General features: G+C 40.2%; 1 protein-coding gene across 2 annotated transcripts in view; it reads right to left on the reverse strand.

Moving 5' to 3' along the window:
* erap2 (endoplasmic reticulum aminopeptidase 2) overlaps positions 1-23,689 on the reverse strand; it is a 65,000-nt gene extending 41,311 nt beyond the window's left edge. The window contains exons 1-5 of one of the 2 annotated variants that reach the window (XM_048595065.1): positions 23,572-23,642; positions 19,105-19,224; positions 17,292-17,814; positions 10,885-11,023; positions 5,536-5,667 (exon numbers count right to left, since the gene is read on the reverse strand). In XM_048595065.1, the coding sequence (XP_048451022.1) occupies positions 5,536-5,667; positions 10,885-11,023; positions 17,292-17,814; positions 19,105-19,174 (864 nt within the window). In that variant the 5' untranslated portion in view covers positions 19,175-19,224; positions 23,572-23,642. Of the gene's footprint in view, positions 1-5,535; positions 5,668-10,884; positions 11,024-17,291; positions 17,815-19,104; positions 19,225-23,571 lie in introns of both variants that reach the window. The other variant, XM_020532496.2, reaches the window with a different exon arrangement.
* Positions 23,690-23,897: the final 208 nt, after the last annotated feature.

The raw sequence follows: 23,897 nt of genomic DNA on the forward strand, positions 1-23,897 counted from the left end.
GGCAGCTTGTTGTAGAGCCGGGAACGGGCAATTCTGGATTTGGTGATGTGTAATGAGACAGACTTGATGGTGGAGATTAACGTGAAGAATCCCCTGGGGCCAGTGACCATATAATGACAGAATTCACCCCACAGTTTCAGAGGGAGAAGTTGGGTATCAGATGTAATAGCTTTACAATTGAGTAAAGCCAACTATAGACATGAGACTTAGGAAGGCAAACGCAATGTTAACATTAATTTCAAAAGGGTTAGCATACAAGAGATGAGATGTACTGTTGAGACTGTATAAGGCTCTGGTCAGACAGCATTTGGAATATTATGGGCAGTTTTGGGGCTCGATATCTAAGGAAGGATGTGTTGGTGTTGGAAGGCATCTAGAAGAGTTTTACAGAAATGATTCTGAGATGAACGGCTTGTCATATGAGGAGCTGTTGAGAATTCTGTGTCTGTATGCAGAGTTTTGAAGGATGAGGGGGTTCTCATTGAAACTTTCAAAATACTGAGTGGCCTGGATACAGCAGATGTGGAGAACATGTTTCCACTAGCCGGAGAAACCAGTACCCAAGGGTACATCCTCAGATTGATGGTATGACCCTTTAGAATTGAGATGAGGAGGAATTTCTCCAGCCAGTGGGTGGTGAATCTGTGGAACTCATTGCTGCAGAGGACTTGGAGCCAAGTCATTGTGCGTATTTACGACAGAGACAAATATGTTCTTGACTGGTAAGGGGATAAAGTGTTCTAGGGAGAAGGCAGGAGAATGGGATTGAGAAAAATATCAGACATGATCCAAATGGCTTATTTCTGCTCCTATGTCTTCTGATCTATAGTGTCAGTCTTCAACAGGCATTTTAAAGAATGCTGGTTTGGTGGCCTAGTACCAAAGTAGACTGACTGTAGAATGCAATGTGCAGACTGTGATCAGTCGCAAATAAATTTTGTCAGCGACACCCCCAAAAAGCACATGACCTTGGTTGCAATGTTTAAATAGCCTATTTATGGTTTATGTGCGCACCTTGGATGCTCATTCCAATATTATTGTTGCATAGCTTGACAGCATGCCTACCATCCATAATAATAGACTCCTAAACACCAGTTTCCTGCCAATTCTAGGCATACTTTGGGGCCAAATTCCCCTTCTTACATGGGGAATTGGGCAATCTGGGCCTGTATTCTCCAGTTTCAAAGAATGATAAGTGATCTCATTGAAACATACAAAATACTTAAATGGATAGACAGGATAGATGCAGTAGGATGTTTCCGCTGGCTGGGGAGTCTAGAAACAGGGGGCACAATTTAAAGAAAAGGGGAATGCTATTTAGGACCAAAATGAAGGGAAATACTTTACTCAGAGAATGATGAATCTTTGGAATTCTGTATTGCAGAGGCCTGTGGAAGCACAGTCTTTCAATATATTTAGAGGTAGATACATTTTTGACTGTCAATGCCATAAATGGTTATATAGATAATGTGCATAAAAGACACAAATGTTTGATCAGCCATGATTGTGATGATTGGTGGAACAGGTTTGATGGGCTGAATGATTTACTCTTGTTCCTATGATCATGTGTGACTCAAACTCATATCCAGGAATGATAGTGCTGGCAAGGAACTGCAAATTGAAATTTTCAAGCTGATTCCTGACGTCACCATTTTGACCCTAACAGGAAACATGGGATGTTGCAAAAATTGATATGCACTCAAAGTGACACAGGGTTCAACCTTTTAAATGATTGCCTCAATTTTGAATTTACCTGGTATGATATCTTCAGCAAGGAAAGTGAGATCCTGAAGCCTCTGTGAAATACACCAGGATAGTCAGTCCCTGAATCGTAAGGGAAACCTGTTGTGGAGCTGCCAACTACTAAGTCAATAACTATGCTTATAAGATGTTGCCAACTTCAAATGACAGACTTAGATGCTGTATGATAATTTAAACATGTGTTTAATGTAATGCTTGATCATGGCTTTCTGTCCTTAAAGGTAATTGGCTACTGAATTGACCAGCACTATGTTCATGTTCAGATGCATTAGCACACCTTATCCGGTGGATTCAAGAAGCTTACACAAGCAGCAGTATTGAAAATTAGACATTAAAATGAATCCTTCAAATGAAGACCAACTGATAGATTTGTGAACTTTTAATAGAAGATATTTTGGATGACTGACTATTTTAATGGCTTCATAAGCATTTCAAAGACTTCCTAGTGCTAATATAGGGCTCATGATTTCGGTCTATGGTGGATAATGGGTCAGAAGCTATGGAGGATGTACAAGAGTTATGTGAGGACACAGTGAGGACAGTTTGAACATTTAGGGAATGAGGGCTAGAGGCACTGAACAGTCATCAGCAGAACCTGGCCTGTGTCATAGTGAACAAAAGTGGGCTTTTTAGCCCTCTGGCCTTGACATCTATATACCACTGTTCCCACTTGGAGCCTGTTTTGACAGGTGGTCGTTCCACATCCAGCCAAATGCCCAGTGCCTGGGAGAAAAATTATACTTACATAGATAAGACAAGAATACAATGCAGGAACTGACCTGACCTTCCCTACCTGACTCAAAGACTCTTGCGTGATCTGTGGATCAGCAACAATGCCAACCTCATTTTATACAGAGTGCATTTGTGTAACTGTTTTGGTGATGGACCAGCACACAACAGATTGCATGCAGCAAGTGTATGAATTCAATGAATCCTCGAATTAAATTGGCTAGCCATAGGAGAAAAGAATATGTATGTATGAAAGGACAGATGGGGGAAGGTAGTTAATTTAACCAGTTTTAAACTAACTGTCATGTCTCCAAGCATTTTCTATTAGTAGCATTGCAATCATTTGGAAAAGCAGAAAATAGACCAATTCAAAAGGAAATCTGGAAAAAATAATCATACTGAACAGGGACTCCTACACAACACCTATCTTTTATAGACTAATGTAGTTACCAAAAGCATGGAACTGGTGTGAAAAAACAAAAGAACTGTGGATGCAGGAAATCAGAAACAAAAACTGAAATTGTTGGAAAAACTCAGCAGGTCTGGCAGCATCTGTGGAGAGAAAGCAGTGTTAGCATTTCAGGTCCAGACATCCTTCCTCAGAACTCGTGTAAGCTCCTTTATAACTGTTGCAGAAAATCTGTATTTGCCACCTGAGCCAGTATTTTATTCAGCAATGATAACACTCTGTATCATAAAAAAATCTCTTGACACGTAACCAGACCTATGCTGCCATAATTTACATGATTTTCTTATGTTTTAATTTGAAAGGTTAAAGCAGTCTGTTTCGACACAGTCTGGGATAGGCCTAGTGGTATTATTGTTAGAATATAAATCCAGAGACCCAGGTAATGTTCTAGGGACCTGGGTTTGAATCCTGCCATAGCAGATAGTAGAATCTGAATTCAATAATATTCTGGAATTAAGAGACTAATGATGACCATGAAACAATTGCTGATTGGTTTTTCCTGACAATCTGCTTCACTAATGTCCTTTAGGGAAGGAAATCTGCCATCCTTACCTGGTCTGGGCTATATGTGATTCCAGACCCACAGCAATGTGGTTAACCCTTAACTGCCCTCTCATCAATTAAGGATGCAATAAATGCTGGCCCAGCCAGCGACGCCCACATCCCCTGGATGAACAAAAAGTCCAGTCTGTCGTGAACAGAATAAAAACCAGTTGCTAATACATATCCAGATATATGTTTAGTGATGGTTTTAAAATTACATTAAACAACCCAAAAATATGGCTACTGTAATCATATGACTGGATTTGGCTATAAGCATCCAGAACCTTCTACAAAGCTAACATCATCCAGTCAATATCCAGATACCACCTGATGAGTCTGGAATGTCACTATTGTGTTATAATCTACGAAGGAAATAACTGTCTCCAAGAGAAACTCTTTCACAGTAGAATTGCAAGTTACACACTTCTTACAAGACTTAACAATTAACCCTTCTGGAATGAAATAAAGACAATTAGTACTCTGTAATGCAAGCCTCAAGGATTATTACTTCTCTTGCCAAAGGAGGCTTGTTCATTTGACTCCCACAAGTAACTCCCACAGTATTGAAGCCAACTGCCTTTTTAGAAGGAAACAGAAATAGCCAAAAAGTCATTTCTAGGAATTTCTCCAATTTAAAAATAGCCACAGCGATTTCAAATAATTGTAGTTCTAGGGATGTTGAGCGATAATTGCAATAACATAATGATGTACAACAGAACACCTATACCGAGGATTCTACAACCAGACTTCAAAGACCTGAATTATTACATCATGCTGCTTAAGGAGGGGAAAAGGACTAAGTTTGTGAATAAATTTGTGATTTTTTTTCATATGCCATGTAGTAAATTTAATTACCAGAAGATTAGGGACCATAGTAACAGTCACACTTCACAAATATTATACTGCAGTGAGATCTGAAAAAAATACTATTTTATTCATTGGGGGATGTGGGATTTGTTGGCTGAGACAGAATTTATTGGCCATTTGTAGTTATCCTTGGAAAGAAAGATTTTGGCTAACTCCAATTTTGTGTAATATGATTGGTGAAAAAACGTAGACACAAAATTTAGATGCAACAAAGAAAGAAAATGGGCAATTGGAAAGGAAGAATAAAATGTTTAAAACTTACAGCTGCATTTTAAGCCCAGCCAGGAGTTAACTGGACAAGAAATGTCCCTAACCATGATGGCACGAGCTCAGAAACAGTTTGACTCCTGGGCCTCATCACTGTGTTCTAGCATGGACTATCACAGGCATAAGTGCAGCAGGAGGCAATCACCAGAAACTCAAGGGAATGGTTATAAATTATTATTAATACTACCGATACTACATAAGGTAGTGGTGAAGAAGGATTTTTCGAGGCAGTTATGGTTGAGGCAAGAATGGGGACAGTTAAGGGAGCTCCAAGGTTTTTCTTAATCCCAGAGAATTCCTGCACAATTCTTGCGTTCTTCTTGCACAAACCAACTTTTAAAACATAAAATAAATTAAACGCACCTTATCAGGTTCTGCTTCCTGTAAGCTCTATGATTAGGTGCCACTGCTATATCATCATGTCAGGGTTTAAATGGTACCTCTGGATCTAGACATTTAAATATTGATGTGGTCCCTATCTCCCAGAGCAGGGACCTGGTCAGTTAAAATAGTGGTGACACTTAATGCTTTGGTAACACACCAGTAAGCACCCAGTCACCACTTTAACTACCAAAACTGCCCCATTTTCATCAAGCTTCAAGTTGAGCATTTAATCAACTAGAAGAAAAATAATATGTGGACAGAGTTATCAGTTGTGACATAAGTGATGATTATAAAAAGATTCAGAAAGAAACATCTCAAAATGCCACTAACTTTAGATTTCTAAAATGCCCTTTAATGTTTCAAACCAGTCAAATATTTTGTTCAAAAATTTTGAGTCCCTTAATGATAGCATTGATGTGGAACTGGCTGTTTCAAACCAGGCACCTAGCAACTGGGGAAGCTACGTTCAGAATCTTTTAAGCAGAGAAGAGTTGTGACATGAATAAAAAGCTCACCTTAATTCCTGTTGATGTTACTGCACTTACGGATGTAAAGTCACAGACAATAAAGGCCACCAAGTATGTGCTCATTCTCACACTCACATCAAAATGGTCTTCAAAAATGTCTCCTACTGGGAAGGAATTAATCTATAGAAACATAATTAACAGCTTCAGGAAGGACACCATGATATATGTCAAATGCAGTAATCGCTACTGTTTTGTAGAACATTCATAGCTACCCTGTAATTGAAATGCACCTGTATCTTCCAATACAAAGAGTTATTGTAGACCAAGTGTTGCACATTGGCACGTCCCATGATCCAGGACGGCATGCTAAAGGATGCACTAAAAAATGGGGCATCCACAGTGTAGGCAAAATGGGGAAAGGTTGCTGTCTATGGTCCTTCAGCCACAGTACATGGAGGGGCTGGAAACTGAACAATCTGGACTGTGTGCCTTACAAAACCAAAACACATGTTAAAGATTGAGTATTGAAATTGTATCGAGGCACCTCCGAATGGAATATGATGTGTAGAGAAAAGTTTATTTCTAATGAAAGTTTGGTAAATTTCCAATTTGGAACGTGTTGCCTTTGGGCTGTATGCCTAATACGGAATGAATACAGTAAGTAAAGACTATTACAATTGTATTCAGTGAAAATATAGTGTATGGAGACAACTTAAATTTTATTGCAAATTGTCTGATATTCAAAGTTTGTGAATATAGTATATTTTTGAAAAGAAACAACACTGCAGCACTGATCCTGCCAGAAATTGCGGACATGTTACATGTATAGGCCAGGTGGATACAAATGCCACATGAGGTACACTCCTGATGTCTATCACAAATTCCAAAGCCTGCTCACTTGTCTGCAAGGGCAAGTATTGTTCAAGCTCCTCATCAACTCCAGTAAAGTGGTTCGTTGTCCAAAATGGTGCTAAATTAATTAATTCTTCTGGGATACTAGCAGATTTCGCAAAAGCACATTCATCCTTGTGGAGGTCAGGACATCTCATTAGTGTGGTAGCTCTGTTTTCACATTCAGTAGCAGAAGTTCCTGTCTTAAGAAGTCTGTACTTACAGGAGAGAATTTTTTTGTGGCCTCAGCAGCCTGAACAATGGCAAGAAAATTGGGAAAATACTGTGAGGTGGGAAAATACGGTGAGCAAGAAATAAAATCAGACTCATGACATCAAGAAATAAATTTCAGATTTTCTATTTAAGACATAAATATTGTCCCCTTCACAACTGGAACTGAAAAAGCGAGGGGGATATCCTGGATGATCCTGAAATGGGAGATCAAAGATAATCTGATGAAGATTATTGAGGGCATCCAAGACATCATGGTAAAAATACCTACATTAAGTGTGAGAAACCAGGCAGAACCTCACTGAAAGAAATGGATTTGGATTTCCTTTCAGTGTGTTATTTTCTGTTGGTTATATGGCTAAAAGCCCCTGGTCCGTCCATAGGACATGTGGACCTGGTTATTTCTGCACTCCTTGAACTCTTTTGTTGCTGAATAAATGATCCATAAGACCATAAGGCATAGGAGCAGAAGTTAGGCCATTCAGTCCATCGAGTCTGCTCCGCCCTTCAACCCCATTCTCCTGCTTTCTCCCCATAACCCTTGATTCCCTTGATAATCAAGAACCTATCTATCTCAGTCTTAAATGTACTCAATGACCTGGCCTCTACAGCCTTCTGTGGCAGTGAATTCCATAGGTTCACCATTCTCTGGCCGAAGAAGTTTCTCCTTATCTCTGTTCTAAAAGGTCTACCCTTTACTCTAAGGCTGTGCCCTCGGGTCCTAGACTCTCCTACCAAGGGAAGCATCTTCCCAACATCCATTTTGTCCAGGCCATTCAGTATTCTGAAAGTTTCAATTAGATCCCCCCCTCATCCTTCTAAACTCCAATGAGTATAGGCCCAGAGTCCTCAAATGTTCCTCATATGTTAAGCTTTCCATTCCTGGGACCATTCTCGTGAACCTCCTCTGAACCCGCTTCAGGGCTAGTACATCCTTCCTGAGATATGGGGCACAAAACTGCACACAATACTCCAAATGTGGCCTGACCAGAACCTTATAAAGCCTCAGTAGTACATCCCTGCTTTTATATTCAAGTCCTCTCAAAATAAATGCCAACACTGCATTTGCCTTCCTGACTACTGATCAACCTGCCCTGCAAGTTTACCTTGAGAGAATCTTGGACTAGAACTCCCAAGTCTCTTTGCACTTCAGATTTCTGAATTCTCTCCCCGTTTAGAAATTAGTCCATGCTTTTATTCTTCTTACCAAAGTGCATGACCTCATACTTTCCCACGTTGTACTCCATCTGCCACTTCTTTGCCACTCTCCTAACCTATCCAAATCCTTCTGAAGCCTTGCCACCTCCTTTATCCCCACTCTCTACTTTCTGCCAGACAGCCAATCTTCTATCCATGCTAGCACCTTGCCTCTAACACCATGGCCCTTATCTTACTCAGCAGCCTCCTGTGTGGCACCTTATCAAAGGCCTTCTGGAAGTCCAGGTAGGTAACATCCATTGGCTCTCCTTGGTCTACCCTGCTCGTTACTTCCTCAAAGAATTCTAGCAGATTTGTCAGGCATGACCTCCTCTTGACGAAGCCATGCTGACTTTGCCCTATTTTACTATACATTTCCAAATATTCAGAAATCTCATCCTTTACAATGGACTCCAAAATCTTACCCATGACTGAGGTTAGGCTAATCAGCCTGTAATTTTCCATCTTTTGCCTTTACTCCCGTTTTAAACAGGGGTGTCACGTTAGCGATTTTCCAGTCCTCCGGGACCCTCCCTGACTCTAGTGATTTCTGAAAGATCACCACTAACGCTTCCACTATCCATAGGATTGTATGCATGGTATCTTCTGCTGATCCCACTTTAAAGTATCTTTATTTTATAGATCTTACTTACTGTACAGGAGAAAGAGGCAGTCAGTGGCATAGAGTAGCTACATCTCTTGGAGCTGAGGCTATGAACACATTTAAGGCTTCAGTCAGCATATGATATCTGACTATTGTGCAGAGCAGACTCTCATGATAGGCAGCAGGTTGGTAGCAATCCTCAGGCAGTTCCTTTTATCACTGGCTGCACTTCAGAGTTTGCGTAGTCTACTAAATTGCCCTAAAATGCTTCAACATCCTGTGAGACAGATAGCACTTTGTGCAGCCACTGTTGGCAGGCCATTGTGCCATGTAGGAGAGTGGCGATGTGAACTTCTCATTGTACACTATACAGTCTCCCTTAAAAAGCTAAAAGATAGAATGAAACGTTGCCTGCAGAAATGAGTGGAATCATCACCGACTCCATACTCTCATACACAAGGGTGGGTATCGTGTGAATGATCTGTGGAGGGTAGGTTTTTCCCTATCCTAGCATATTTCTTTTAGCCTCAGTGATGTGCACATTGATGACTGCAGCAAATGCATTTCACTTTAATGTGATGATTCAAGGATCTGTGATGTCTGATGCTATCTGCAGTCAAGCAGTCAGTTGCTTGTGAGAGATGAGCAATGTTTGGTCATTACAATGTGTTTTCTCCTTGGGATGTGTGAAGAGGCTGCTCATCTATCAAATAAGGGTGACTTCACCAGCACTAATACTAGAACAGATATTTTAAAAATACAGTGAAAACATATTTACAAAAATGTTAGATTATTTAAAATGTATAGTCACTCAAACCACCTATGTGCCCTTAGTAGGATTTCCCTCTTTTTTCCTTCCAGTATGTCTAAGTGCAGTCATGAATTCCACCAATGGGTAGATGGAGCCTGATCTGTAGTTCACCCTGTTGGCCTGAAAGACTTGGCTGGTTGTACTGGGCTTGTTTGAGCCTAGAGGGCCAGGCCTGATAAGTGTCCCACATAGATGATGGCACACTGTTCTGAACTTGGACTGCTGCAGGCTTCAGCCCCTCCCTCAATCTCTCCCCATAGAACAGCCCTGTAACCCCTGCCCCAGATCAGCCTAGTGAACCTCTGCCGCACTCCCTCTATGGCAAGTATATCCTTTCTTAGGTCGGAGATCAAAACTGCCTGTAATGCTCTAGGTGTGGTCTCACCAAGGCTCTGTAAAACTTTTGTAAGATATCACTACTTTCTGAACTTAAATTCCCATGCAATGAAGGCCTTTCCTGCCCGGTTTTGAGAAGACACAAAAGGAGGGAATGAATATGATGGAAGTGGATGACAGGGATTAGTGGTGATGTGGGAGCAGGAGAGGTGCTGAGGTGACCCCAATGAGTGAGTAGGAAGCACAGAGGACAGGGATGGTTAGTAGTTTGAGACAATGAGGTGGGTGATTCCGGCAGAGTGGAAATGGTGTGTGAAATGGTGAGAAGCAGTTTGTAAGCCTTAGCAAAAGCTGTGTTCAGTGGCGGAGTATGAATGAGTGATGGTGACTCTGTAAGGCTGTCAGAAAAAATGGTGATAATTCCCCTTTCAAAGCGAGAAAGATCATTGACCCCCTCTTGCATTGCTGGGAACACTTTAAACCCAGCACACTTCACTTACTCAAGCTATTTGTGCTATCCATGCTGGCGGTGTCTCATGGTATGGCCTTCTTTGCCAGTCTGCAGAAAAAAAGCACTGCCTTTTTCCTCGACCAGCCATCCACCAGCACCACCAAGTCCCAGTTGGCAAAGTGAGAAACTGATTTGCCTTTCTCGGCCATGTTCCTCAGGATAAAAGTGCAGGAGGAGAATGTGAAGGGTAGTTCTTGGCTTGCAGCAGCTGAAGTGTGTTCGAACTGGGGTTTAAGTATGGTGGCAGTGGCAAAAACATTCTATCTCCTAGCAGCACCTGCAGCCCTCCTACCTGTTGATTTGATGAGCTGATCGCTATGGAGACCAGTTGCATAATTATTAAACTGAAAAGCAAACAATTGCATGACACCAAGAGGATAGTGATATGGGCCATAGCAAACCACCTGCCATGAATCTTACCAGGAAAATCACTTTGCCAAAAGAATTGGAAATTCTTTTACTCTGGACATTACTTGCCTTGTAAGGGGCAGATGTCAATTCTATCTATAATATGGTAAAAATTAAACTTCAAGATACTGCAAGAATCCACTGCAACTGGGATTCCTTTGATCTCCTGCCACATTTGTAGCTGAAGACTTTGGGAACTGCTGCAAAACTTTCACCCTGATACATAAACATAAGGTAGAACTTAGCTGTTCACAATATCCTTAAAACTCTGCATTAGTGATGACTTAGAAATTAAACCATCACACATTCACAGAATAAATTATTTCTGACTACAGAGCTCAGGAAGATGCATTGTTTATAAAAACAATTGGATTACAACAGTTAAATAACAGAATGAAAAGGTCATACCATAGGCATGTTGGACAGTGCAATGTGCTGCTTTTCTCTTCTTATCTTAATTGAGAAGTTGGCTTTAAAAGATGGTTCATCAAAACATGGGAAAGCCATTCGTGCTGATGTGGGTTCAAAATGAGTAGATGCAAGAACTCTACAAAAATTCAAATAATCCAGAAAATAGTTAAATCCAAATCAAATGAACATGAAACAAATTGAAAGGCATATTGTTAACTATATTTGCACTTCTTGTTTGTTCAGTTGGAACTCTTAGCACCTCTTGAACAATGGGAAAACTTAATTAAAATATCACCCTTATGATGATGCAATCAATCTGCAAAAGATCAAGTGAGAACCAATAACTCCAAGTGCTGAATGTTACATTTTTTTAACTAAGACTGAGGTTGTGTAGAAGTTTTTGCAGGTATATCTGCTGTGAGGCCTTGTGAGTTTCCTTGCCATATTTTCTTGCCAAACATACTTCCTGAACTATCTACACCACCCTTATAGCATCCATTACATGAAATTCCAGGCCAATTTTACCATGCACCATTCCTGGAAGAACTCACCACTCAACAGATACCCCAGATTTTACTGGTATCCCTTGTACCCACACCACCTTTAAATACCCATATATACACCTGGACAAGCATTCTCAGTCTGAAGCTGCCCTGCATGGTTTCTGACATTTGCCCCAGCTATGGTAAACAGAGGGAAATTACTAATCAAATTAGTGGGCAGGGACCTAAAGATCCTATTGGAAGGGGTATTGCAGAAGTGGGATTACCTCTTTCCCCATGACTAGTATGGTCTGGTGTGATAGCGTCCTATACCAGGCTGGTCCAAAGTTGCCACCCAGGTTAAATCAGTCTTATCATCTGAAGCACCAAAGAAAGAAGGTCAATGACGTCCCCACTCCAGCACTGCAAGTGCCATCATCATCTCTCCCTATCATTGCAACTGTACCCAACTCCCACCAAGACACATGCTTTACCACTCTCACTAATGCCTGCAACATCTTCCCTTGCTCATGGTCACCCATCTCATCCCTGATTCCACTGACCCTGCATGCCCTCAGTGCTGCTTATCCTAACGATCGGTACACATCCTAACCATCACCAACAGTAAAAGCCATGTAACCATCTTTCATCTCCCTTAATACTAGCCTCGCTTTGAGTTCTGGAGGAAAGCAGCCGAAGTACGGCAGAAAGAGTCAAGACAGGTGCTGCGCTCCCCATCATTCAGGTCTTTACCCCTTACATGAGCAGCATCCTGATTCTGATTGCCCTGAGTGACTGACCATGTCCAGGCACCTGAATGATATCGGATGTTGCACTTACTGCGCTGGGCTCCTGGACTTAACAGAGGTCTACTAACAATCACAACAAGCATCCTTCCATTGTGTCAGTGCTAAACAGCAAGGCCAGACAGAAGTATAACTAAGCTGGTAACTCTGCCTGAGGGGCAAAGCACAAAGAGGGAGGAAAAGGCAATGCAAAGCAGGGATGCTGTGAGCACCCAGGGTGGTTCAGACTGAGTGAGTGCTCTAACAGTCAGCAAAGAACCTGGACATGCCTGCTCCAGTCCATGAGTTAGGCGCATGACCCTGAGTGTAGTGTCCTTGCAGCAACTTTACAAATATAGTTGCTGGTGCAGCCCAAGGTACAGCAATAAAGTACAGAAGTGTCCTATAAGTTCATGGGAGATGAACCATGAGGATTCTTAGAGGCTGATGCATACTGGATGCTAATGTCCGAGGATGTGAGATGCACATTGTCAGTACCTATGAAGCGTGCTCTGAGATGTTGTTGCCTGTTGTCTAAGATGGAAGTTGTTTGGAACATGTAATGAGCTGGGTGCCTGTTCTGGCTTAGCTGTCAGGTTTACTCAATGTTTAGTTTATTTGACGTGTTGGTAAGATAGTATTGGGACTATCACTAATTTTCTTTCATTTTACTCATTTTTGGTTTGGAACTGTGAATTGAGGTTGAAAATGGAACTTTGAACAGCAGCTTGCTTCAAAAACAAAGAACAAAAGACAGATGTTTGCTGTTGGGAACAGGACTGGAAAGATAATGCAACTTGATCACTGCTCCATGAACACTGTAGAAGAACTGGTACCAAAGGGTATTGTTATGCTCAGGGACTGGCAGCTGGTTAGATGTTGAATTGGTCAATCCAGGCAGGACCTGTACTGGCCCAGCCAACCACAGAGGAGGTTGAAAAAGAAAGAAAAAAAAAGAATAAACTGGCTTTGACTGTATTTTGGGCAGCAGGCAGTTTTTCTTTAGAAGTTGTGAAACTGGGAAGCTCTCTCCAGATATTCTCCAATTATCAACTCATTGAAAATTATCAGAAGAAAATCCCAGTCTATAAGAAATAAATAAAAGTCTTCAGAAGTCTGAGGAAGCAATTTGCATTGGCTAGTGACTTCGGAATTTAAATAAGATAAACAGTCCCAAATGTCTGTCATACAACCCATCATCATGGATTTCATGTAGGCCTGGTATTCATCATTGAAACAGTTATTGAACTGACAAATTGCAATTTTTAAAAACGTATTCCTTAATTTATTGATGTCTGTCTATCAGTGTGTGAGTAGGGGCTTACAACTGAAGAAGATTGGCTTTGGATCATAGATATTGATTATATTGCCCAGTTGCTCATCTGTGTTCTGCTGAAGTTACATTCTTTATAATAAATTGTTAATTTTTGCTTAAGTTATTAGTTCCTGGTTTGGAACATTTTAACAATTTTGAGGGTCAGTGAATGTTTAAATATCACTGTGTTGTGAATCCAGTGATAGTGAGGCTGATTTGGTCTGGCTTGCTATTACTGTTTCATGACAGTAGGAAGCTGAGTATTAATGAGCCACGTTTGCCATTAACAGGGTGTTTAACAAACGAAACGCATCACTTGTCAAAAGCATAACATATAGAGTAGATTCTCCTGACGTCAAGATAGGTATTGCTGGACTTCTCGTCCAACTTTGCCACAAATTTTGCTATAGCCCACGTCACTCAGATCCCTGTAAAGATTCTGCCCAATGTTCCACATGTGATAAATAGAAAAAAATGCAAGTAAGAAAAATGGAAAAGAAGAGCATGCTAAATGCTCTCAAAAATAATGGTTTCTGACATGTGGAGGCAAAAACTCAAATTGGCAACATCACAGTAGACAAAATCTGCACTACTGTTTGGTAAACTCTTGCATAGTCCTTATCTGCAATATCAATATTCATTGACATGAAGTCATACCTGCAACTATACACTTGTAACAGTAGATGGAGCTCCATAAAGATGTCGTTCTCTATACATCTACTTCTATTATACCAATTTTGCCAGAGATTTGCTTAGTGCTAACATTCTGTGAGCAAAGCCATGGGAGATTAGTTTTACCTTAAATGGATGGCTTACAATACGCAATGTCTTAAAATTAATTATAAATTTATGCTAAATCTAATTAAGCCTTCCCCTTCATCAGATGGCCATTATTTCAGGTTTTGATGTCAATTATCTTGTATATTTTACAATTTTGTTTTTCTATTGTTACCATGTATAAGCAAGAATGAATGAAACTTTTCAGAAAAAGTATAGTATCTGGAAGATTTTTATTAAAGGTGGAATATTTGTTCAGTACAAATTTTTCCAACAATAGCATACTGTTGGTAGCAGAAGTAGTTAGTAGTAGAGATTAGTGAAATATGACAGCGGAATAAAATATATTTCTTCCTGTATGATATGGATTGACATCAGCTCAGAGGAATAGAATGGAAGTTCATTTTCTTTCATGGCTCTAAAACAAAAATTACCACCTGAATCTAATCAAGAAACAAATAAGCCTTTATGCAAAAATAATTTGCAGTGCATTTGGCAAAAATAACTGAAATGGGAAATAAGAATAATTGCCTGCTGCAATCAGGAGATTCCGATATTTAGGTTGAGACATAATGTTGTGGTAATGTAAAGAGAATTCAACATTGTACTTTCTCCACATTCTACCTTATTGCTGGGCAAATATCACTTCAGACATCAAAAAAAACAAACACAAACTTTAGAATAACTAAACTTTAAAGTCAATAGTCACAAATACCACTTTTTGATAAGTAAAATGCCTGTTTTCAAATACCTGCTTTGACTTGACAAAGTACTTCCTGAAATAAGTTCACTTTTATGGATGGTTAGTTGTCAAAATTCAGATTATGTCATTATTAGAAGGTGCTGGGGAAGCCAAAAGGTCTGAAGGTGAATAAATTGCCTGGACCAGATGGACTATGCCCCAGAGTTCTTAAAGAGATAGCCTAGGAGATTGCAGAAGCATTGTAGGTGATCACTGGAGTCAGGGACAGTCCCAGCGGTCTGGAAAATGCCTAATTTAACGTGCCTGTTTAAGAAGGCCAGCGAGGGAAAAGACAAGAAACTATAGGCTGGTTGGCCTGACCTTAGTCATTGGTAAGATTTTAGAGTCCATTATTAAGAATGAGATTGCAGAGTACTTAGAAGTGCATGGTAATATAGGGCAGAGTCAGCACAGCTTCATCAAGAGGAGGGCACGCCTGACTGATATGTTAGAACTCTTTGAGGAGGTAATGAACAAGAGGAGAATCAGTGGATGTCATCTATTTGGATTTCCAAAAGGCCTTTGACAAGGTGCCACACAGGAGGCTGCTAAAAAAGGTAAGAACCTATAGTGTTAAAGGCAAGGTACTGGCATTGATAGAGGATTGGCTGTCTGGTGGAAGGCAAAGAGTGGGAATAAAGGGGTCTTTTACATATGTCAGCCAGTAACTAGTGAAGTTCCACAGGTGTCTGTGTTGGCACCACAACTATTCAGATTATACATTAACGATCTGGAAGAAGGAACTGAGGGTGTTGTTGCTAAGTTTGCAGATGACACAAAAATAGGTGAAGAGACAGGTAGTTTTCAGGGAGCAGGGAGGCTGCAGAAGATCTTAGGCAGACTAGGCAAGTTGGCAAAGAGTGGCAGATGGAATACAATGTGGTAAAGTGTGAGGTCATGCACTTTGGTAGTTAGATTAGAAGCACAGACTATTTTCTAAACAGGGGTAGGCTTTGGAAATGTGAAGACAGTCCTAGTTCAGGATTCTCTTAAGCTTAACAAAGCAGATTCAGTTGGCAGTCAGGAGGGCAAATGTACTATTAGCATGAGTTTCAAGGCGTCGAATACAAGAGCAGAGGTGTACTGCTGAGGTCAGGCTGCATTTGGAGTATTGTGAGCAGTTATAGATCCTGTATCTAAGGAATGATGTACTGGCATTGGAAGGGTCCAGAGGAGGTTTACAAGAATGATTCCAGGGATGAAGAGCCTGTCATATCAGGAGCAGTTGAGGACTGTGGGTCTGTACTTGATGGAGTTTAGAAAGATGGCAGGGTGGGGGGGAGCGGTGATATGATTGAAACTTACAGAACACTGAGAGGTGTGGATAGAATAGACACAGAGAAGGTATTTCCATTAATAGGAGAGATTAGGACCTAAGGGCACAGTTTCAGTATGAAGCGATGACTCTTTAGAACTGAGAGGAGGATGAATTTCTTCAGCCAAAAGGCTGAAGGCCAAATCATTGAGTGTATCTAAGGCAAAGATAAATAAGTTCTTGACTGGAAAGGTGATCAGGTTACAGGGAGAAGTCAGGAGAATGGGATCGAGAAACATATCAGCCACGATTGCATGGCAGAATAGGTTCAATGGGCTGAATGGCCTGGTTCTGCACCTATATCTATGTTCATATTATTAAAAGTGGTTGCTTTGGATATGTTCAGTAAAATATGACAACATGTTTCTCCAGTTAATCGTGCAGATATATTTGCATCAAAAAGTAGATGGATGATTGTTTGTATTTATCCCTTTATGTACAAAAGTATTGACTGATATTCTGAAAATAGTCAAATATCAAGTCAGCCTTTAGGTATAATTCCCTGTGTTTATATAATGAATCAACTGGAATCTTACACTAAATTAAACCCCTGAAGGAGATATTTGTATGAACAGATATGAAACAGATTCCATTTTAAGATAAAGTATTCAATAAATCTTAGTTGTCATTTAATTTTACTTTCGATATTCTCAAATTTGGGATCTTCATATCGAAATTAAATTTCAGGGTTTAAAGTTGGAGTACATTGGGCCATCTCCTGTGCTCACAGGTGTCGAATTTCATGATATTTACCATAAACCATTTTTCTGGAATCTATGAGTAAAACACATTAATCATTTTTTGGGTTTCCTTTTCTAATGATTTCAAATGGCAACAAAATATTCATAAATCTACACTAAAGTTATGTGACTAAATTAATGTTCAGAAATAAAGATATTTTGTAATGATATTACATTACATAATATTACAGTTTGGCACTTAGGAGAATTACCAACAGTTTCTATAGTGAAATGTGTTAATAGCTTACCTTGTTTTACCATCTGGTGTTTGATAGCTACTTTTGTAAAAACCATAGAAGCCATCAGATAAATTGGCTATATAGTAGATATTAATAATATATGTCTCTCCACTAGCCAGAGGCTTGGCATTTTCTAGTGCAATTTGCTCATATGGTGGGTATTCCAAAATGTATAAGTTGCTTTCTGGGTGGGTGGCCTCATCATTTGTTAATGCAATAGTCGCCTTTATGATTTCCAGGTGTTTGCTATGGAGAATGATGGAGCTTGTTTCTTGCAGGACAAATATCTGAATCTTAGCTAATCCAGTGAAGTTTAGAGTTGTCAAATTTGGATGTATCAGAAGGTCATAATGGACTGGCGTGATCTTATCAGGTAGCCTCATCTTATTCCATGGAAATTTCTGACCATTAGTAGCTGAAGGAAAATCTCCACTATCCTGGTCACTAATGCACAGCATGAACTGGCACAGCAATCCAAGAATCAGGATCGATAGCTTCTGTTTCAACAGCATTCTCCAAACTACAAGGGAATCTGAAAATTCAAAAAAATTCCATGATTAAAGTACAAAGTTAGCAATTTGAATTAATAGTATAGTAATATATTCTGCAAGTTATGCAATCCAGTTGAATAGACTACTGCCAGAAAATTAGAAAACATGGTAGACTCTGTACAACTTAAAGTAATGCGCATTTTGCTAAAGTTTAAGACAACCTTTGATAGTACGACCAAACAACTAGTGGGTTAATGCAGCTGCACTAGTGATTGTCAAACTCCTGTCCTAGCAATCATATTGTATCCATTATAAAAGAAATCTAAACTGGTTGACCAGTGCATTTCCTGCAGTTGCTGCTGCAGCCATTGTCTATCTTCTGGGTGTCTTGACCGTATAATGCAGTGCAATAACTGGAAGCTTCCCCCCACCACACCCGCCCCAACCATTTTACTGTTCCTTACCTCTCTCTCTCAATTCTTGCTTGCTCCAAAACTATTGAGACCTTTGCAACCTCAGCTTGACAATAACTACTTCCTGATTCACTATATTTTCACTGATTCTCATTTCAACCTGAGCATTTAATGCACTATACAACTTAATTTCAATCTCCCAGTACTAAATTAAATGTTCTGAATTTCAAGGCATACTTTTGTTATTCCACAATATAGATAATTAAAAAAAAGAGAATTGAATCTAATACCTATCCAGCAAGTGTTTCTGACTTTGCAGGACTTGAATTACCTATTTCTGGGTCTGTTTTTTGTGCCCAATTAATAATTGTTTATTCAGATTTTGGCAAGATCTACCTTCAGAATTAATAAATGCAAGTGGCACACAAAATCATTCTCTACTTTATAAGTCTGAAAACAGTATATTAACTTTGCACAACTTTTTTGTTCAAGAAATACTTGAGCAACTGCTTTAATTTTTGTAGACTATATTTTGTCACAAATTGTCCTCATGTAAAGATTTTTGAACCATTGCAGCCATCTGTAATGCGTTAAAGTCTTGAATTTATTGTGGACTTCTATTTTTTATAATTACTTTCTGCTTGCACATTTACCACAATTCAGAAAAAGAAATCTACCAATAAGAAATAGCTATGAAAAGAACCAAGCCTGCAAGCCCAGTCAAGAGAACATACCAATTGATTAAAACACTTATTGAAAGATTACCAATGTGTTTTATCAGCAACTTACATTTATAAAGGCCAACATAACATTTCAAATTAAATAAAATACAACAAAATTATATATTTCACAATAAATTTAGATTGTGTGTTTTACTAAATTAATTATAATTATTCCTTTAGGTCCTCGGCTCCTTACCAAAGTCTTTAGCTTCACGAGAAATAGGAGTTGACCATATGTGGCTCCTTGAGCCTTCCCTGTGGACCATCTTCTATCTTAAGTTCATTTTCATGTCGTGTCCTCATATCCCTCGTTTCCCTTGGTATCCAAACATTTATCAATTTTAGTCCTGAATTTACTGAAAACAGTCCTTTGAGATAAAAATAACCCAAAGATTCACTCTAACCATCTAACACCATCTATCTAAGAAGTTTCTCCTCATCTCAGTTCTAAATAGCTGGTTTTCCAGCATCTAACGTATCAAACCCTGTGAAGAACAATACAGGACAGGAACAGGCCCTTTGGCCTTCCAAGCCTGTGCCGACACATTCTGCCCCTACATATTAAAACTGTCTTCACTTACAGCATCTGTATCCCTCTATTCCCTTTCTATTCATGTGTTTGTCCAGATGCTTCTTGAATGCTGCTATTTTGTCTGCTTCCACCACCTCCTCTGCCAGTGCGTTCCAGGCACTCGCCACCCTCTGTGTGAAAAACATGCCTCACGCTTCTCTTTTAAACTTGCCCTATCGCATCTTGAACCTGTGTACCCTAGTAATTGACCCCTCTACCCTGGGAAAAAGCCTCATACTTTCCACTCTATCCATGCCATTCACAATCTTATAAACTTCAATCAGGTCACCCCTCAACCTCCCGCGTTCCAGTGAAAATAAGCCCAGTCCATCCAACCTTTCTTCATAGCTAAAATCCCCCAGAGCAGGCAACATCTTGGTAAACCTTTGCTGTACCCAAGAGCAGCAATCACAGTCAGATCTGGACTCAACTTTAGACACATTTGGAGGCCTCAAAAATATGCAATGCATTTTCAATACAGCAGAATCCTCAGTGTAGGTTTGGGAGAGTTTGGTCTGATCTTGTGGGAAAGGTGTGTAAACTGGTTCAGTCTAGAGTGGGAGGTTGGGGGGGGGTGGGTTTGTGGTGGAACTTTGGAAAGACATGTGAGTGATTGGGAATTCGGGTAGTGATTGGAGAGTCAGTTTTAACATTAGCCACGGGTGAAAGCAGGTTTTACTCCTGCCAACTTTTCAATGCTAACTATTCAGATATGTCAGTCAGAATCATTTGAAGTCTCCAACTCTAACTCTAAGCTGGGGCCTTTTCCTAAGGAAATTGCCCACTGAAAGATTCAACTCCCCAGCAATTACTATGAGATCAATCAATTGGAACTTTCAATGTACCTTTCAGGATACATCCGATCTCCAAATATGCAGAGACTAGAAGATCTGGTGCTATGTATTTCAGTGGGATTAATCTCATGCATCGAAACACCGGATAATATAATTCTATTTTATTCAATCTTGTCTCATGCAACAACTCTCTCATCCCAAAAAAATCAGTTTAATGTTGTTCTCTTTCTAAGGTAAGTATAAGGAGACTAAACCAAAGCTCTTGCTTTTCTAACTGCTTGTTGTACCTGCATGTTAATTTTCTGTCATTCATGAACAAAGGCTCCCAAATCTTCTGAATAACAACATTTATCATAGAACCATAGAATCCCTACAGAGTGGAAGCAGGCCATTCAGTCCACTGAGTCCACACCAACCCTCTGAAAAGTAGCCCACGAAGGCTTACCCCTAGACTATTCCTGAAACCCTGCATTTCCCATGGCTAATTCACCTAGTCTGCACATCCCCGGACACTACGGGCAATTTAGCACGGCCAATCCACCTAACCTGCACTTCTTCAGACTGTTGGAGGAAACCAGAGCACCAGGAGGAAACCCATGCAGACATGGGGAGAATGTGCAAACTCTGTACAGAAAGCCACCCAAGGGTGGAATCAAACCTGGATCCCTGGAGCTATGAGGCAGTAGTGCTAACCACTGAGCTATTGTGCTACTCCCATTTACTAATGTGATGACTTTTAAAAACTATTTTGTTTCTATATAATCTTACATTTCCCTACATTATAATCCACCTGCCATCTCCTTTCTCACTTACTTCAACTGATTCTATTTCTTCTTACAGAGATATTTTTGCCCAAAGCAATGACATGGATTGTAGAAAGTTAATTTTGCACCTGAGCAAGTAAAGTATAACAAGAAAAACCCTGCATCTATATAATAGCTTTTACAACCTCTGTAAAGCAACCTCTGTTCCTGGAAGTGATTTCCTGCTCTGGGGTTCTACCAGCAGCTAATCAGCTGCCTGGTTGCCACAAGATCCTGTGGGCTTTCCTACCACAGAAAGCCACAGATTTCCTTCCTGGAAACTCTCCAACAATCCGAGAATAGCAAAATTCCAGCTCCTGCTGTCCTTCCTGGGCTTGAGTCATATTTCCTCAACAAAACAAATCTGGGAACCTCTCAAACTCTGGCTTTGGTTTGGATCTTTCAGAATTTATTGATACTTTCCAAAATATGAAGATTATATTTAGTAATCTAAGTGTCTGAACTGAATTAACTGATATACAGAGATCTTGACATAGTTTATAAACCAATTCTAAGAGAATTGAGATTACTCCCACTCCATGTCCTGTCAGATCTATGGTGCCGCTTTCTCCTCATCCTGAACAGTTACTAGTAATCCACCCCTATTCTACATTCAGTTGCTCACTCTTGTTATATCTCAGATTCCCAGGTCCAGTCCAAGACCCTAGCCACTGCTACTAAAGCTGAAGATTCTTAGATTGTTACAGCTTCGTGCTTAACTACTACTAGCAGCTGTGGGGCTCTTGTGGTGCAGTCGGAATGCGTCTACCTTTTGGCCAGAGGTCTAGGTTCAAGTCCCACCTCAGGACGTGATGGCCATAGAGTTGTGTTATAATAGATCTCAACAGCTTGATGGAAAAACAGCACTATTTAATGGCTTTTTTTGTGGAACAGTGATAGTGTCCCTAACAGGTTCAAGTCCTACCAATCACAGAGGTGTGTCCTAACTTATAAGGAAACCACTCGTGGAAATTTATCAAATACATTTTGGAATGCAAAGCAGACAGTTGTGTAGGGTTTACCACAGTTTACTTGTGTTGTCACTCTAAATTTAGCAGCAAAATTGCTTTAACATCTCAAACTACTATAAGGAGAGATTTCAGTCAGAAACAATGGACAGAATTTTGTGCAGTCAGGTGTCTTGCCTGTTGGCTGGAGAATCTGAGACCAACCCACAGTGCCCTTTGCAGGAAGGCCCCCAAATTACAGGACAATCAGGCTGTGGTGAGGCCACTGGAAAGCATTTCCCTGGAATCAGGGCCCTGAGGCATAGAGGCCCCATAGAGCAGACGATGACAGCTCGCATTAGGCACCACCACGGAGGAGATGTGGCTGCTGCCTTAAGGTCAAACCCTGGAGTCCCATGATGGCAGAGGACTCCAGCTTCTGGTAAGCAATGGCATGGGCAAAGCTTTGTGAGATGCAGATCGTGAGGAGTGTGCTATAGGAGGATTGACAGCAAGGCAGGTAGCTGGCTGTGAGATTCCCCTCCCCCACTCTGATATATTGTCCCAAACTCAGGCATAATTGCCTTTGATTGAAGGACACACAATCTAAACCTGACAAAACCTCCCACATTGTCTGAGGAAGGGTCACTGGACCCAAAATGTTAACTCTTATTTCTCTCCACAGATGCTGCCAGACCTGCTGAGCTTTTCCAGAAACTTCTGTTTCTGTTTCAAACATCCCACACAGTTTAACCTGTTGTGCATGGTGACAGGTCCACCAGCAGCTGGATTAATCCTACTAGTTGGTGGGATTAATCACTCACTTAAAGACCACAATTGGCAGCAAGGCAGGAATGTCAACTATGCACTTTCCAGCTCAGAGCATAATTCTGGTGGAGATTTTAAGGCAGCAGGATTCAGGTTTGCCACTTCTCACCTCCAAGCTTGGTGCCAGAGAGCGCAGAAGACTCTGCTCAATAGGTCCATTTGCACTGCAAGGTGTGGTAGTCTTGATATGATTGATGTGCTCTTAACATCTACACCTTCTCAAGGGCAATTAAGGTCGGGCAGTAAATGCTGGCAAAGTCAGTGTCATCCAGGCTCCACGAATGAATACAAAGATATACTTATAACAATAAATTAAACCTCTACAGCAAATGCTGTAATTGATTATACCCAAGGTTATTTGTATTATTTAGCCTTACTTTAAAATCGAATAAACAAGCATCTGCGACTTATTCAATTTCTAAATTACAATAGTGAAGTAGCTTGTGACACCTTTATTCAATTACGGATAAATGACTCATCTGCAAAACAACAAGAATCTTTTATTTACAATTATTTTGAACACCTTAACTATTACTGATCCTCTAATGAGCGGAGCCATCGGCCTGGGAATAATTCAATAAAGTATATTATGACCCACATATCGCATTGGCCCTTATTTTACAAAAAAACATTATCCTCGTTCAAAGGAGCCAAGAACAGAACTTGTGCTACAATTATGAAGATTCAAACGCTCCACTTCGTACAAAAACTAATTCTTACTTCGTTTGTAATTCCTTGAGCCACACAAACTCGGAACTCGAGTTAAATCCTTATTCTCAGAGACCCGCCATTCACTTTCACTCAGCGAGCTGTGAACACTTTTATTTTCACTTTCGGCTATGGAACCCGATCACCCGGATATACATAGTTATTTGTGTAAGTTTTTTTTAATTTGCTCACCAACAATACATATTTCCAAATAGATGGATAAATTTAAATAGCTATATTTATTGAGGTGAAGTTGAAAGATTGGCGAGTTATTAACAAAGCTCTGCTGTGAACAGGAGTGGCTACCAACGCCTTAGATAGCAGCAAACTGTGTCTCC

Source organism: Rhincodon typus, chromosome 3 (assembly GCF_021869965.1).
Source record: "Rhincodon typus isolate 14 chromosome 3, sRhiTyp1.1, whole genome shotgun sequence".
Classification (NCBI taxonomy): domain Eukaryota; kingdom Metazoa; phylum Chordata; class Chondrichthyes; order Orectolobiformes; family Rhincodontidae; genus Rhincodon; species Rhincodon typus.